This window comes from Galeopterus variegatus, unplaced genomic scaffold, assembly GCF_000696425.1.
Source record: "Galeopterus variegatus unplaced genomic scaffold, G_variegatus-3.0.2 Scaffold4752, whole genome shotgun sequence".
Lineage (NCBI taxonomy): Eukaryota > Metazoa > Chordata > Mammalia > Dermoptera > Cynocephalidae > Galeopterus > Galeopterus variegatus.
The window spans coordinates 38,928-54,906 of NW_007730863.1; the positions used below are offsets into that span (position 1 = coordinate 38,928).

At 54.7% G+C, this 15,979-nt stretch overlaps 1 protein-coding gene across 2 annotated transcripts in view; it reads left to right on the forward strand.

The window, feature by feature from the left end:
• Nucleotides 1-15,413, forward strand: part of SLC9A3R1 (solute carrier family 9, subfamily A (NHE3, cation proton antiporter 3), member 3 regulator 1) — a 16,760-nt gene extending 1,347 nt beyond the window's left edge. The window contains exons 2-6 of one of the 2 annotated variants that reach the window (XM_008588262.1): nucleotides 10,092-10,253; nucleotides 11,045-11,198; nucleotides 13,624-13,664; nucleotides 14,819-14,908; nucleotides 15,143-15,413. In XM_008588262.1, coding sequence (XP_008586484.1) covers nucleotides 10,092-10,253; nucleotides 11,045-11,198; nucleotides 13,624-13,664; nucleotides 14,819-14,908; nucleotides 15,143-15,331 — 636 coding nt within the window. In that variant the 3' untranslated portion in view covers nucleotides 15,332-15,413. Of the gene's footprint in view, nucleotides 1-10,091; nucleotides 10,254-11,044; nucleotides 11,199-13,623; nucleotides 13,665-14,791; nucleotides 14,909-15,142 lie in introns of both variants that reach the window. The other variant, XM_008588261.1, reaches the window with a different exon arrangement.
• Nucleotides 15,414-15,979: the final 566 nt, after the last annotated feature.

Consider the following 15,979-nt stretch of genomic DNA (forward strand, 5'->3'; position numbering starts at 1 on the left):
GGGGGGGGGGGGGGGGGGGGGGGCGCTCAGCCATCCAGGAGGATTTATGATTCTCAGGAATGTGAGGAGTAAACGCTAGCTTGTATCAGGGAGCCGGAGGGAGGACTTTGGAGGAGAAGATGGCTGGGGGGAGGAGGGGAGTGAGTGGTCCGGGTGGCACGGGGTGGGCAGCGGCCAGCAGGGCTCACCGTGGGCAGGTGGCCTGGCCCTGGCATTTCACTGCTCATTCCAGTGCCCGGACAGCAAGCAGGCTGTTTGCTTTTTGCCCATGTTTGGTGTTTCCCCAAACAGTCCCGGTTTGGATCAGCTGCAGGAGCAGCAGCTGGCAAAACAGAAGTTGTGCTGAGCCTCCCGTCCCTAGAGAGTGAAGTGGGAGGCCTCAGGGTACAGACTGGAGAGCACGGCCTGGGCTTCCCAGGACCCCTTCAGCATGCACCAGCTCTCTACCTGGTGGCAGTATGCAGCAGTGGTGCCTGTGGGGCCAGGAGTATCCTCCCTGGACAGAGAAAAAGCACACAGTCCAGCATTCATGTAGAAGGTGGAGCCCGGGAGGACTAACTGGTTTGGTGGAAGTGAAGGAAGTGAGGTCACCAGGAGCCCTGTCCAGCCAGAGCTGTGTGCCGGGAATGCCAGGGCCACCAGGCTCTTACTTCCTGCCACTGCCAATCTGGAGAGGGGTTGGGAAGGGGTCAGAGCATCCCTGGCAGGGGGTTGCCACCAGGAAGTTAGAACCCACGACCTCTGGTCCCAGGCAGAAATGCAGTTTGAACTTCGTGCTTGTGCTGAGTCCATCAATTTGCCTTTTTCTTTTTGGACTTTGGCACCAGCACGGGTAATCCCGCCCGAGTTGCAGTTATGTTCGGCTCCTCCCTTTGCCCTTTTGGTTATGCTTCAGGGTGCCAGAGGACCTGGGGGAGGCTAACGTGGAAGTTTGGCATAGCATACCCGCTCCCGCCAATGCCATGTGAAAAGTTGGCAGGCTTGGGCTTCCTGCTCTCTGGGCTGTCTTCTGAGTGAGCACAGAATTGAATTCTCCCAGATGGTGGTGCGACACAGACACTTGTGAGTACTTCATTAGGCCAAGAGACAGGAGAAGAACCACCTCCAGCAAATCCTGGGGACACCAGATAAGTCATAGTCCTCTGAGCCTTGGTTCTCCCATCTATAAAATGGGGGCATTGGGTGATGTGATGCCCGCCTTCTCTGGAATTTTAGTAATAATGAGAAATACTTGAGCCCCTACTAGATGCTGAATTAAGCTCCTTTATGTCCAGATATTTGAATCCCAGCTCTGTGCAACCCACTCCTTCAACCTTATTCATAGCCAGTCAGCACTGTTAAGTCCCTCTAGTAGAAAATTCCCATACTTTTTATGGTGAGCCTGCAGGTGACCCAGCTAGTTATTGCAAAAAATGTTGATAAACATTGTAAGAGCTGGGGTTTTTTCCCTAAAAGGCATCCCTTTCCTATATAAAGCGTCAAATTGAGATTTGTGCATTAGTTTCAGCCTGAATTTATTTGCAAAGTGGGGGTTGTTGTGTTGTCTTCCTTAGTCCTCATAAGTGAAGACCATGTAAGTGGAGAGTGCCACACAGAGAGTGGTTGGCTGGGTGGCATCTCGTTGGGTCAAGAATGATACAGGGTAGCAGGGAGGCTGTGTAGCCGCGGCCGTCCACACTGCTCAGTCCAGGCCTGAGGAGGTGGATGGAGGTGGCTTTCCCTACAACCACCTATGGGGAGAGAGGAGCAGCAACACCCACCCTGGCACTCCCCTGCTTAAAGCCCCTGTCCCTCCCCCCGCCCCATTCACCCCCAGTCACAAGATGAGGCCTAACCCCTTGGGCCTGGGTCTCCATGATGGCTGGGCAGGCCTGAACCAGCCAGGCTGTGCTGGCTGGGCTGCCTTAAACCAGGTTACTTCACCTCTCTATGCCTCCCTTTCCTCTTGTGTAAGCTGGGGGTGATGGCAGCCACCCCATGGGGTTGTCGAGATTACACAGGGTGTATGTAAAGCAGGTGGCTCAATGCCTGGCACTAAGTAAGTGCTCAGTAAACACCGTTGTTGTGCTTAATAAATATTTCACAGTGGTTCTTGCACACCCACCAATGAGCAGCTAGCACTGGATCTGCCTCTCGAGTGGGGCCAAGCCTGGTACTCAGTAAGTACCCAATCAGTGGGCACTGTTGTTTAATAATTATTATGTTGTTCCTCAGCCCTTCACCATCTGGCAGCCTGCTCTCACCACTGCCCCCTGACCCCTAAACCACACCGAGGGTCCGAATTCTTTCCGTCTCTGAGCCTACACACCCTGATGTTCCTCCGGCTGGGAATCCTGGGCCCTTCTTCACTGGGCACACTTGCCACAGCTAACCTCCTGTGGAGCCTTTCCTTGATCCCTTAGGCAATTAGCACCTCCTTTCCTGCTGTTCTTTGTCCTTACATCTTTTATCTCTCAGAACATGAACGATTTTAATTACCTGTTTGTGACCTCCTCCACTGCATGGTAAGCACCAAAGGCAACAGCTGTGGCTAATTTGTGTTTCTATCCCCAGAGCTGTGCTTGGCACATGGTAGGATACGGTTTTTTTTTTTTTTATTAATTAATACAGAACAGCTGTGAGGGACCTTTGTCTTCACTCATCCTATTGCAGCATACCTGAGCTTGTTTGTGCTTCCAGCACACCCAGAGATTGGAATTCCAGATGGAACCTACCCACTCCTCTTTCTTGCCTGCTAGCAGCTTCCATTTTAAGACTAGAAAACCTGAAGTCTGGGCTGTGGGGTCAGCCAGATCAGTGCTTGAATCCCAGCTTTGCCACTTGCTGGCTCTGGGACCCTAGTAGTTCATCGTTCCCTGCCTGCCTCAGCTTCCACTTCTGTGAATGGGGATACCGGGACCCACACGCAGGTTGTTGGGAAAATCTGGTGAGTTGATAGGTGTGTGTATGAAAGTGCCCAGCTTGGGATGGTGTATTAGTCTCTTTCTGTTACTTATAACAAAATACATGGAACTGGGTAATTTATAAAAAAAAAAATGAAATTTATTGCTTACAGTTTCTGAGGCTGGGAAGTCCAAGGTCTTTCTGGTGGTGGCGACAGTGACCCAGGGGTCTCACATGGTGGAAGCAGAAAGACAGTCTTCTCTCTTCTTTTAAAGCTCTCAGAGCCACGCCCCTGACCACCGTTTTTAATCCATTCACTACAGTATGGTCCTGCAGTCTAAGAGCCTCTTTAAGGCTCCACCGTTCAATTACCATAATAGGTTTTCTCCACCCTCTTAACAGTCATAGTGGGGGCCAAGTTTCCGATACATAAAACTTGAGAGACACAATTCAAACTTAAAGGAGTTTTGGGGGGACATAATTCAACCAACTACAGGTGGGTTCCTGCCAGCCCTGACCTTGATCCCAGAGGCAGGGACAGTACAGGCACCCCAGGTAGGCAGGTGGGAGGGTGGGCTCAATTAACTTGCAGGCTACCACCCTCTTTCCCAGGGCAGGCAGGCCATAAGATGGAGCTTTGGTAGGACAGAACAGGGCTTGAGCTGCTGGATGTTCAGAATTGAAATGGATAGGGGAGGTGACAGTTTGTGTATTGGTTATTGCTATTAAGTCATATACTGGGATATCTTTCTCCACTGGCGAAACAGTGTAGCCCCTGGTTCTTACCTTCAGGTGCCTGTTAATTAATTCTGGAGATGATTCTCTTAAAGGTGGAAAGGGGCTTCAAGGAACCCCATGTAGATGAGGGCCCTCCTCCCCTTCCCCAGACGTTCTATCCCAGGGGTCCCTGGGAAAGTAGGGAAGTACTTAGGAATTAAGGGAAAAAGGAAAACTCAGCCAAGGTCTTGTCGGCACTGCAGGCCCCTTTACAGAGAGAAACCAGAGCTCCAGACCCCAGTAACAGGTGTTCCTCTGCCTCTGCTGCTCTCAGTCAGGTGGCCCTGGGAAAGAAACTCAGATTTGTAGTGTGCCTACTAGTTGCCCATCCTGTGTCATAAAGATATAGACAGGCATTTCATTGATTTCCTCCACAATAGGCCTGAAGATTAGGTGTTTTCTGCATTTTGTAAGTTGATAGTAAGTGTTCAGTGCAGGATAGCTATTATTTGTGTCTGGCACAATTTGTGTCTAAGTACCAAACATGTCTATTTCATGTAATCCGCATGACTGTCGCGTGACGCAGGTACTGGTCTCTTCTCTACCGGTGGAGACTGAGGCTCCATCAGTTAAGGTGGCCAGCCCCAGGACTCTCAGCCCGTGAGCCCTGGCCATAGAGCAGGGACCCAGCTCTCTGACTGTAGTGTCTACACATCCTTGCAGCCCCACGGTTGGGTTGTGCTTGAGGGCCTGACTTCAGCTGAGTAAGCATCTCTGCCCATCATATTCTGGGCCACACCAGGGCCATCACAGTCGTGTAAATTCAGGCTGCTTTAACCAGCTTCCTGCAAGGGTCCAGGGCTTCCAGGAGCTCCTGTGCCCAGCAGGGTACCCTTCCAGTACCTCAGCCCCCATGAGGCAGGATCCTGTTCCCACCCCTTCTCAGTAGATGGGTTGGGCTGTGCTGTGAGTCTGGTAACCAGGTCTCTGACCCCACTCTCACTCCCCACACACCCCATCCTGCTGGCTCTGGGGCTCTCTTCAGTAGTACAAAGAGCCCCCCGGAGTCTGGCCTTGACTGTTGACTAAAGCCTTTCTTCCCCTCGGGGTAGGACAACTGCCATTAATTTCTCTTATTTCTTTTTACTTTTTAATGTGGCCACTAGAAAATTCTCAATTTCACACATGGTTGGCATTATATTTCTGTTGGACGGTGCTGCTCTAGATCTTCATCAAATCTCATCTTCTCCACCTGTCAGCTGTATGTATGTGAGCAATTGGCTCCACCCTTTTGAACCTGGGTTTCCTTATCTGTGAAATGCAGGCAATGATACCTTATTTGCAGGGTTATAATTGGATTTTTAACAAGAAAACGTGAGTGCACATAAAGCCCTTAGCACAATGCCTGGCGCGGGTAAGTGGTCAGGAAACAGTAGGTGCTATTTGTTACTTTAGTGGCGAGCCCCAATTTCACAAGTTCCTGGAAGGTCCTTACATAGCCTCTTGGGACAGCCCATAGAGTTAAATCCAGAGACTTCCGGGAGGAGGGTGAGGGATGAGGAGGAATGCTGGTGGAGTGCCGACCCTGGATGGAGGCCAGCCAGGCAGCAGCCCAGGTACCAGCCTGCTCCGTCCCAGGCTTGCCCAACCCTGGGGGACCTGAGCCAAACTCTGCCCCCCTCTGGGTCTCTCTGGCTGGCACTGGGAGGAGAGACTACTAGCCAAAGGGAGAACCTGGCCCAGGGCCTCCCAGTCCTAGGGGTGTCAGAGGAGAAGCCCCCACTTTAGTTTATGTCTCCCTCCTGGTTCCCACCCTGCTGGGCTCCCGGAAAGGAACTTCCTGCTGAGAAATAGGTAGTACAAGATCAAAGGCTAGGAGTAGCATCCTTTTTTGCAATGGAGGTGTCCAACATTCCTCAGCTTGCACAGACCTGGGGGATGCAGGAGGAGGGGATCCTGTAGGGTAAAATGAGATGACATCGGGGCCATGGGGTACACGGGGTCAGTGGCAGCCAAGCCTAGGGTGAGATAGGATCCTTGGCCCAGTACTCGGAGCCTGGTCATTTCCCAGCCTGCCCAAAGGACAGTGCCCTCATGCTGCCCCATCACACAGCACACCCAGGCAAGGCCAGCTCTCTCTATCCTGGCTTCTTTGAAGAGCCAGCACCAGGTGCAAGCCTGTATCCCCAGAATCCATGGAACAAACCGAGTTACCTCAAAGAGCAGCCATGGCCAACATAGTCCCTACCCCAGCCCCACCAGAACTGTCAGAGTTCCTTCTCCATGCCCCCCATCCCTTCCATCCTGTTGTGAGGGATGACTGCCCCGTATTGGGCAGCAGAACATTGTTCTTATTTGCATAAACAAGAGCCCTGGGCTGGGGCTGAGCTGGGCTGGTGGAGGAAGGACAGTCTTGGGAGGTGGGAACCACCTCTGTTTTTCTCCCAGCCACCCTGGTGGTCTTCCTGCTCCTTTAGCCCATCTCCTTTGGGGCACAGAACTGGCTGGCCTGCAGGAAGCTGGGGAAGCAGCATGGCTATTCCTATAGGGCCCATCACCATGGCATCAGCCAGAGAGGGGCTGGGCTCAATGGGGCGTTGGCCCCCAGCAGCCCTCCCCCAAGGAGGAACAGGGAGCGGCCCTGGGCCTGCTCCCCAGAGACAGTCACCAGGATTAGGGTATCAACTTTCTCCAGCTTTCCAGGTGGCTGCTGGTGGTGCCTATTGAATTCCGTGCCCGCCATCCGCTCCCTGGGCTATGTGTGGGTGGAAGTGATGGGGTGGCCACTTGGGGTGGGGCTGGGCTCCTTGGGGGAGAGGACCATGAAGAGCGGCCTGGGAACCTGAGGGTGGGAGAGGGGTCTGGAGACAGCTCTCCTGGCAGAGTCTTTTCTGGAAAGCCGTCATTGTTGTCTGAAAGTTGAGTGTCAGGCCCATCCAGCCCCGAGCCTCCCCAGCGCAGCTGCACTGCCCATCAGCTGCCACTGCCTCATGTTCCCTCCTCTCGCATATGGTCTCTGCCAGTCTCCTCTCTGAGCAGATCCTGATTTTTAGTTACAGGCTGTTGTCACTGGGAGTCCCACCTTGTCCTTCAGAATTTATTGGGAGGTGCCGAACAAACTTTAGGGCCATGTTCCCCTTGAACCCCACCTCTACTCTGGACCCCTCTGGAGCTGGCATCATGGCATGAAGCCCCTCCTGAGTTCCTGAAGGCCATACACCCAGCCCAAGATGTTCTGGACTTCGCCCCCATTTACCCCCTTTCCCCAGAGGCAGAACCCAAGCCCTGCTGCAGCTGGAGTGGGTTTGAGGGCCCAGCAGCAATGGTGGCTGAGCTCCAGCCATGTGCCTCACCCTTCCCCAGCTATTCTCAGTGCTTGGCCTGGTGACCACAGGCCAGGCCCCACAGATCCCCACAGGGGCTACCACCAGGAGAATCCTCCTGCTGGCACAAGCCTCTACCTGGCTGGGATGGGCCTGCTTGATGTGCTGACTCAGCAGCTGGCAGTGACACCTCCTGGAGACAGCTGAGTGGCTCCTACTGGGGGAAGGGTGAAGAGAAGCAAGAGTCTCCCTGCAAGAGTGGAAGCTCCCTCCCCTCCCCATGTGAAAGAAGGAGCTAGCCAGATAGATAGAGCTCTGTAGACATCCGAATGCTGTGGGGAGGAGCTTCCCGTCCTCCAGTCCAGCCAGGGTCCTGAAGCCAAAAAAAGTCAACCAGAGAGTAATAGAGTGGTCCCGGTGCAGGGGGAAGGGAGCCTGAACCCCTCAGGCTGGGTCCCCCATTTCCTCATGATCCTCAGGGCTTGGTTTTGGCAGAGGCAAGCAAGGCTCCCTGACCTTTGATGACATAGTCACTAGGCGAGAGGTACTGGGGTGAAACTTGCTGAGGATTCATAAGGGAAGCCCACAGCACAGAGACCTGGGCCAGAAGTGGGCATCTGGAGGACAGCCAGCACAGCCACACCAAACTGTATCCCTCTGCTCTGGCTGCAGGAGGCCCTAAGGAGCCGGAAGGAAGGCTGTGGTTTCATCAGCACCCGGCTGCCTCCCAGGAGATGAGCCGCATGCCCGCCCTTCACTGCCAGACTCCTGCTCGGGCCTCTGGCTGGACTTGATCCTTAAGGACCAGCTCACAGTGTGGTGGAAGGAGCAAGGGTTCCAAGTCAGAGACCTGGGTTAGAGTTCTGGCTGTGTGATTTCAGGCAGTGAGCCTAACATCTCTGAGCCTCAGTTTCCCCATCTCAAAAGTAGAGCTGATGAGCCCCAGCCAGGTTGCTATGGGAAGGTTCTTTGGAGTGAAAGGACCATGCAGGGCGGTGGAGAGGTGCAGAGCGTTAGAGCTGCCCCCTGTCTGCCCTCCCCACCTTTTCAGGGTGCAGGGCCAGGTTGTGGAGCTCAGTCTAGCTGAGGCAGAAAGCTGAGCCTGTCCTGGTGGTGGCAACTGGTCAGACCTGTTCCTGCTCACTCACGTATGTGGCCCTGGGGGAGGGCTCGGTGGGGAGTTTTGTGGAGGGATTAGCTCCTGGCGAGAAGAGCCTCACTCCCGAGCCTCACTCCCGGAACTGGATCCTGGAGGGCTGCCGGGGCAGCAGGGCTGTGGGAGGGTGGGTGGTGGGCAGATACCGGCGGGGTGAGTTAGGAACAGGCCCTGCAGTGATGAATGGGATGGCGTGACGAGAACCTAGGAGAAGAGGATGCTTCGCTTGCCCTGGCTTCTGGCTTCCCAAGCAGCCCCAGGGAGAGGGTCCCTCTGTGTGCCTCCCACTTTTTTACTGCTCACTTAATTATCTTTGTTGTTGTTGGGGGTGAGGAGCCCCTACCCTTGACCCTGGTGAAGGAGAAGGAGAGAATAGCCAAGGGGCCTCTAGCCCAGATTTGGGTAGGTGGCAGCTAGGGCAAGGCCCAACTGTGACCCCTCCTTGCCATCTTGGCCTCCCCACACCCTCCACCAACATCTTGAAACATAGGCAAGAAAGACCTGCCCAAGCATTTCAAGGAAGGGAAAGTCACCCTCCAACCACCCCCGACGGAGCAAAGGGTGGGGACTGAGTCTCCGTAGATGGCAGCTGCCTCCCGCTGGCAAGTTGGGGCAAGAGGCCCTTAAGCCCTCTTCTTCACTCCTTCCCACCCCTCCCTCACCTTCTCCACTCCCAGTTGGGGATCTGGGTTACAGAGCAACCTGGCACCCCACCCTCCCCGCAAGAATCTCACTTCTCAGCTCAATATAATTGCTTATTAGTATTAGTGGTAATAGTGGAGTCTAGGTACATGCAGGGATTTTATAGTTATGAAGTATCTCCACTTGTGTTAATTATCTCACAGGCCTCACACAAACGCTAGGAGGCAGGTGGCCAGTAAGAATGGATGTAAATAAGGAACCTGAGGCTCTGAGAAGGAAATGACTTGCCTCAGGTCACACAGCTAGTAAGCCGGGCAGCTGGAACCCGGCTCGGGCCTTGACTGTCCACTGCTCATTACCTGATGTGCTCGGTGATAACCCAGGACTGGCAAGCTGGACAGCAGCCAGGGCCCTGCTCCAGCCCTGCGGGGAGAGGGAGATGGACCCTTGTATTCCCTCCATCATGCTGTGTGTCTTAGGGCTGCAGCTTCTAACTGGAGCTGTTTGAGTTGGACCAAGGATGTTGAAAACCGTTTTCAGCTGAGGGTTGAGTGCTCAAAAGAAATCTGCATGTGCCACTTTAATGGGCCACACTCTTCTGGCCACATCCACCGTGTGCCCAGCCCTGCTGTTCACAGCCCCCTCCCCATTCAGGCTCCTTGGGGATCAACAGATTCTCTGGGGTTCTGTTGCCACCTTTACCCTTGGCTGGATCTGGAGCTCCTAAGGATGGCCCTGTCCTGTCCAGGACCCCTTGCTGTGCCACCCACCAGATTTCTAGTTATCTGGCTCCTTCCAGCTCTCTTTTGGCTAGGCTATTTGGCTTGGTGGGGAGCCCAGGTGGGTGAAGAAAGTCTTTACTGTAAACACACTGACCAGCTTTCAGTAAACATCAGCCCCTGCCTCCCCTGCTGCAGATAACAAAGGGTCTGGGGTCCCCAGTCACATGGCCCAGGTAACCCAGCCAGGCTGACGGGTGTCACACGCCCTCCAGGAGGGCCAGACCAAGCTATTGATGGGGAGGGATAAAGTATCAATCGAATTAACATATGGTTAACCTTAGAACATCAAGAGGACGGGACTTAAGAGCTAACCTCATCCTACCCCTCACTTTCTAGAATAGGAAGCCAAGGCTCAGACAGGGGCATTGTCCTACCCAGGGTCACCTAGGCAGTTTGCTGCAATGCTGGGTGTCCACACAGGTCTTCTGAGTTCTGGGCCAGAATTCTCATGCATTGCTGTGTAGGAGCTAAGCAAATTTGCATTATTCCAAACCTTCCCTGGTGGGGGAGGCAGGGTCAGGCAGAGGGCAGGGGAGGCCAGACCTGGGACCTTGTGGAATGGTCGTGGACCTTCCTTTATCCCCACAGCGTGAGCTTCGGCCTCGACTCTGTGCCATGAAGAAGGGCGCCAATGGCTATGGCTTCAACCTGCACAGTGACAAGTCCAAGCCAGGCCAGTTCATCCGGGCAGTGGACCCAGACTCGCCGGCTGAAGCTTCGGGGCTCCAGGCCCAGGACCGCATTGTGGAGGTGATGCTGCTTGCCGCCTTCCCCAAACTCTTTCCATGCTTTTCCTTCCCAGCTCACTCCCTGCAAATCAGCAGCTTCTCAGGCAGCTGTTACACTTTCTAACCCAGAGATGCCGGATGGCTAGGAGGGAGGGGGGAGGAGGGGGGAGTGGCAGGTGGACAGATGGACAGACCGACTGACCCCTTTCCTACCCCAGTCTCTCCTTCACTGAGCAGACACATTCAGCAGCCTGTGATTCACCCTCCATCTGGGTGGATGCCTGGGGCCACCCGAGCTTTGCTGCTGCCTGAGGACTCCATGTGGGGGTAGAGGGGTGATAAACCCCTTCTCCTGAGTTAGGCTTTTAGACCTTCATTCTGTGCTCTCGTGAGGAAATGTAAACCAAATACTTGGGCAGGTCCCAGAATCACAGAGTCCTAGAACCTTAGAGCTGGAGATCAGCTCTCCCAAGACTTCTCATTTTACACATGAAAAAACCAAGGCCCAGAGAGGGAAGTCGGATGGCAAGTACATAGAAGGGCCCGGGCCCAACCCAGCCCTCCCAGATCTCTCCCATCCGTCTCACAGCTGTGTTTGTTTAGTCTCCTCTGGATATTTTCTTTGGCTTTTCCCACGTGTCCTGCCTCTCCAGCTGACTTTCAAGTGGGTGGGAGGACCCCTGGCCTAGTTCAGGACTCTACAGACAAGGAGGGCTCAATATCCCCAGATTTCCAGCTGGCCAAGAACAGACTTGGACCTCCCTCCTCTGCCTGCCCTTCCCAGAACTGAGACCTGTGCACCCCACCCCACAGGTGAACGGAGTCTGCATGGAGGGCAAGCAGCATGGGGACGTGGTGTCCGCCATCAGGGCTGGTGGGGATGAGACCAAACTGCTGGTGGTAGACAAGGAAACCGACGAGTTCTTCAAGAAGTGTAAAGTGATCCCGTCTCATGAGCACCTGAATGGTGAGCTGGGTGGACAGCTGATTGCCCTGGGGCTGGAGGTACCCAGGTCAAGGATGTTGGCCAGTGCTCAGGATGTTGCTGTATCACAGATGATGGGGGAGGGGGGCAGTTTCCTGGCTGGGACACTCCCTCCCTCTTCAGGGGAGGCCCAGAGGTGTGGGTGAGGGGAGAGGAAGCAAGGATTGGCAGTGGGTTTCTGGGGATGGCATGTGACAGGGGTAACCTGGTATGAGGGATGGTGAGAGAGGTGGGACAGAGCTGCTGGTTCCAGGCAGAAGCTACAGCACCCAACGGAGGCCTGAGCCCCCAACCCCTCCACCATCAGCAAGTTCTTAGGTCAGTGCCGATGGCAAGGAAAGGGTTAACTCTGGGGAAACCTCCAGCCTTTGCATGGTCAGATCAGAGTCCAATGACAGGGGCCCAGTTCCTCCTCCCTCCCTTCTCTTAGGTTGTCTTGGAAACTCGGGCTTGCTGGCTCTAGAGAGCAGTGGGTCCCCCTTCAGTCCCTGGGCCCCTGCTCTCCCCACCCCCCACCTTCACCCTGCCAAGCCTGGCACCTCCCCCTGCCCAAGCCAAATGGGGTATGGCTGCTACCTCAGGGCAGGGAGGGGTTAAGCAGCGCTCTGCTTCTTGGCCTGGACTTTCTCCCTGGGAGGATGACACCTGGGGGTGCTCAGTGGGTCATGCTGAGGGTGTAACCTCCTTGGACTTTGCAGTGGGTGGGGCCTCCCCGAGGTGTCAGGGTCATATTTGTAGGAGGGGGTCCACATGACTCAGATCCCCAGCTGGAGGGGCCTGTCAAGAAGGCCCTATCCCTGTCTGGCCCAATCCAGAGTCCTGGGAGCTCCTAGAAGAGGGGATGGCTCCTAGAAGTCTCCAAGAGACTCAGCATGGGAGGTGGGGTACCATCTCACCCTTGTCTCTCAAGTTCATGGAAACTAGATAACTCAGAAAGTCCCCTTCCTCAGTGTGGGGAAGACTGAGGCCCAGAGAAGCCCCAGCCTTGCTGTTGGGGACCTAGCAGGGGAGGACACAGATGAAATCTGGATTCTACTCAGCTCCTCAGATACCTCCCCCTGCCTCCTCCAGCATCCTCCCCCACCCCTCCACCCAATAATCAGCCCTCTCACATTCCTACTCTTGTGCCTCTGGCTGGGGGGCAGAGCCCTGAGTACGTGGGGATTGCGCCTCTGGCCAGAGGACGTGCAGTGGGAGAGGCCTGGGGGCAGTCTTCTCCCAGGCCCCTCCTGGGTCTCCAGGATAGCACCCTCTCCCCACCTCTGTCCCCCTCTCAGTGGCTGACAGGGCTTTACCTCAACCACACTGAAACAGCTTGGAGCTAATGGGGAAGGGGCTGGCTTGGGAGGAGAGGGGAAGTGAGTGTCCCTATGTCCCAGCAGTCCCCTGCCTGGCTGTAGGAAGATGGTGGGTGTCAAAAGGGAGGGAAAGGAGAGAGTTAGGTATGGCCGTCTATGCCCTGGACCAAGAACAAGATAAAAGAAACGTGAATTTTAAGCTGAGTTCAGAAGAAACTCACCCAGGTTGACCAGTCCCCACAGGTGAACAGCCTTCCCATGAAGCCCTGTGGGTCCTGTACCCTGAGGGAGCTCAGTGAGGGTGACCTCTCCTGTCACCAACTGGTTGGGGGCGGGGACATCCATGACATCCTCAAGCCTTCTTGTCCCCCTCACTTTCAGATTGACAGGTAGGAGGAGTTGGGATTATTTTCTTTTTCAGCTGAGGCAGGTACTAACCATAATCTGGGTATGGCTCCAGTTCTGGCGTCATATCACAATCACCTGTGAAACATTGGAAAAATGTTGATTCCTAGGCCTACCCCAGACCCACTGAATCAGAATCTCTAGTGCCAAAGCCTAGGAATCTACTTTTTTAAAGCCAGTCAAATTTAGCAGTGGGGGGTTGTATACGAACTTTAGTGACACTGATGTTAATAAATTCTGATAACCCATTACCACCAGACAAGCCCAGGGATGTGTATTTTTCACAAGCTTCCTAAGTAGGAGATTCCAGGTAGGAATTAGGCAGCCAGCCTGGAATTTCAACCTCATCCAGGACAACGCGTTTTTCAAACAGCTTATGACCCCTTAGTGGTTCATGAGATAAATTTAGTAAGTAAAGACCAGCACATTTTTTTTAATTGAAATTAAATAGAAAACATCAAAGAGCACTGCACTGTAGTAAGAGTCCAGGTATTGTTTTGCAAAACTTTTGCTATACACACAATGTTTGTGTGAGCTCGGTCATGGAAATGGCAAATGTACTTAGACTGGGTTGCAGTCAGAAAAGTTTTAAACACTGACCTAGGGAATGAGATCTAACTATTGGTCCAAACCCAACAGCTCTCTGCTCCTCTCCATCTTCTCCCCAAAGCCTCTGGACTCACCTCTGCTTGTCCTTCACCTAGGTCCCTTGCCTGAGCCCTTCACCAATGGGGAGATACAGAAGGTAAGGGCAGACCCCCAGCTCCTCTGGCTGTCAACCCTGGCAGTGCAGGAGATGGGTCAGAGGGTGGCATGACTGGGAGGACAGCCATCTAGCTCAGGCTGAAATCTCAGGGGCTCCAGTTCCAGCTCCTTCTTGAGCTCCAAGCTATAGAACTGCCAGTGTACCCCTCAGCCCCTGCCTAGGGCCAGGGCTGTGAGGAGGGAGAGGCCTGGCTGGGCCCCTCTGCGGCCTGCCATCTTGGGTGACAAGCCCCCGCCTCCAACTCCCCACCGTACAGAAGAGGCCATTCTTCCCCCCAAGAACAGAGCTTCAGTGTCTGGCCGTGCGCTGCCAGGCCCCTGCTACTTCCAGTCTGGGTTGGAAGAACAAAGCCCCTCCTCTCCTCCTCCCAGGGCAACAGCAAAGGGAGTGAGGCTGGGGAAGAGGTGGCGGGGCTGGGCGCCAACTGAAGCCATGGAGGAGCCCAGGAAGGGGCTAAGCGCCAAACCGGCGCCCCAGCCAAAGCGTCCATGCTGGGCCAGACCAAATCAGTCAGGCCACGGAATGGGGGCTTCTCTGTAGGGTCTGCTTAAGGTTTCCCTTCCCCAGGGAGCCCCAGCAGCAGAGAGGGTCCCTGGACCCGGACCTGAACCTTCTGTCACCCCATCTGTGGGTCTAGAACTCCCCATTCACCTTATTCCTTCCAGGCCCTGCTTGACTGCTTTGGCATTAAGGTTCAAGATTCCCAGGGTCAAGTCCAGGAAAACAGTCTGGTGGGCCACAGGAGGTTCAAGGAGCACCACACATGTTCCCCATGCCAAGCAAAGAAGCCCCTCCTTGGTCACTAGCCCAAAAAGCGAGTCAGTGCCTGAAGGCCACACTGGGAAGACCCAGGAGTGGGAGCAATTCAGCTAACTCCAAGATGATCTGCATCCCTCCCACCCCTCCTGCCTGGGTAGTGGAACCAGGCTTCCCTCTGATCCTTTCAGGAATGTAAAAATGTAAATCCAGTGAGGAGCCCTGGCAGCTCAGGCAGTGGGAATTGGGGGTGGGTGGCCAGGGCTCCAGCTGCACTTCTCAGACTGAGGTCTCCGCCATCTTCCTGGGAGCTCCCTCCCTCATCAGGACCTCCTCACCCCGTCCCCCAGCAACCACACCTCTGCTCTTTGTGCCAGGAGAACAGTGGTGAAGCCCTGTCTGAGGCAGCCTCGGAGAGCCCCAGGCCAGCCCTTGCGAGATCCACCTCCAGTGATAGCAGTGAGGAGGTAGGTGGGCCGGGCCGGCCGGGCAGGGGGTGGCGACTGGTTACAGGAAGCCGATTCCCAGGCCCCGCTTGTTCCTGGCACACCAGCCTGCCTTTGAGGTCACATGCTGAGCCGCATTCTGTTCTTGTGACCGGCTTCCCTGGGCACAGCCCCAAAGGAGCCACCTCACCGAGGCTGATGATCAGGGAGCCTCACCAGGGACTGACTCCTGCCTTTGTCTCCCCCTCTTTACAGCTGAATTCCCAAGACAGCCCCAAGAGACAGGACTCTACAGCGCCGTCGTCTACCTCCTCCTCCGACCCCATCCTGGATTTCAACATCTCCCTGGCTGTGGCCAAAGAGAGGGCCCACCAGAAGCGTGGCAGCAAGCGGGCCCCACAGATGGACTGGAGCAAGAAAAACGAACTCTTCAGCAACCTCTAAGCACTCCAGCCACCCAGGGGGCTGCAAGGGCCAAGCCAGCCTCCCCACCCAACCTCTCTCCCTTTCCCTCCTCCCCAGTTACCCCTGAATCGATGTACAAATCAGCACCAGCATCTCCCTTCTTGACAAATTTGATTTTTCTAGAGAACTGTGTTCTTCCCTTACCTTAGGGAAGGTGAATGTTCTTCTGTCTTGCCCCAATCAGAAAGCAGACTTTGTCCCCCTTCTCGTCACTGAGTGCTTCATGCTCCCAGGTGTCCCCTTACCACCCTGCGTGGGACATCATGGAATCTGCATCAAGCAAGGATCACAGGGTCAGGCGAGAGGTCACCTTCCCTGACAACACCTCATGTGATGATTGGGTCCATAGCTGACCAAGGAACTCATTGCAGCAACTACAGCTTGCGGTGGACATGGGCATGTCATTTTGAGAGCAGTGGCTTAAGCATCTTATTTTTGTTCCTTTTTTTTTTAAGAGTGCAGTATGGCAGAGTTTAGAGGGATTTTTGTTTCCTTGATTAATGTGATTTTCCTAGTTGTTGCATTCCAGGGCATAGCAACAGCCTCAGCCTTAAGCTTTTGTTTCTGCTCCCACCCTCAGAGGCCTGGGCAGCTCGGGGGGGGGGGGGGGGGGGCCCCCCCCCCCCC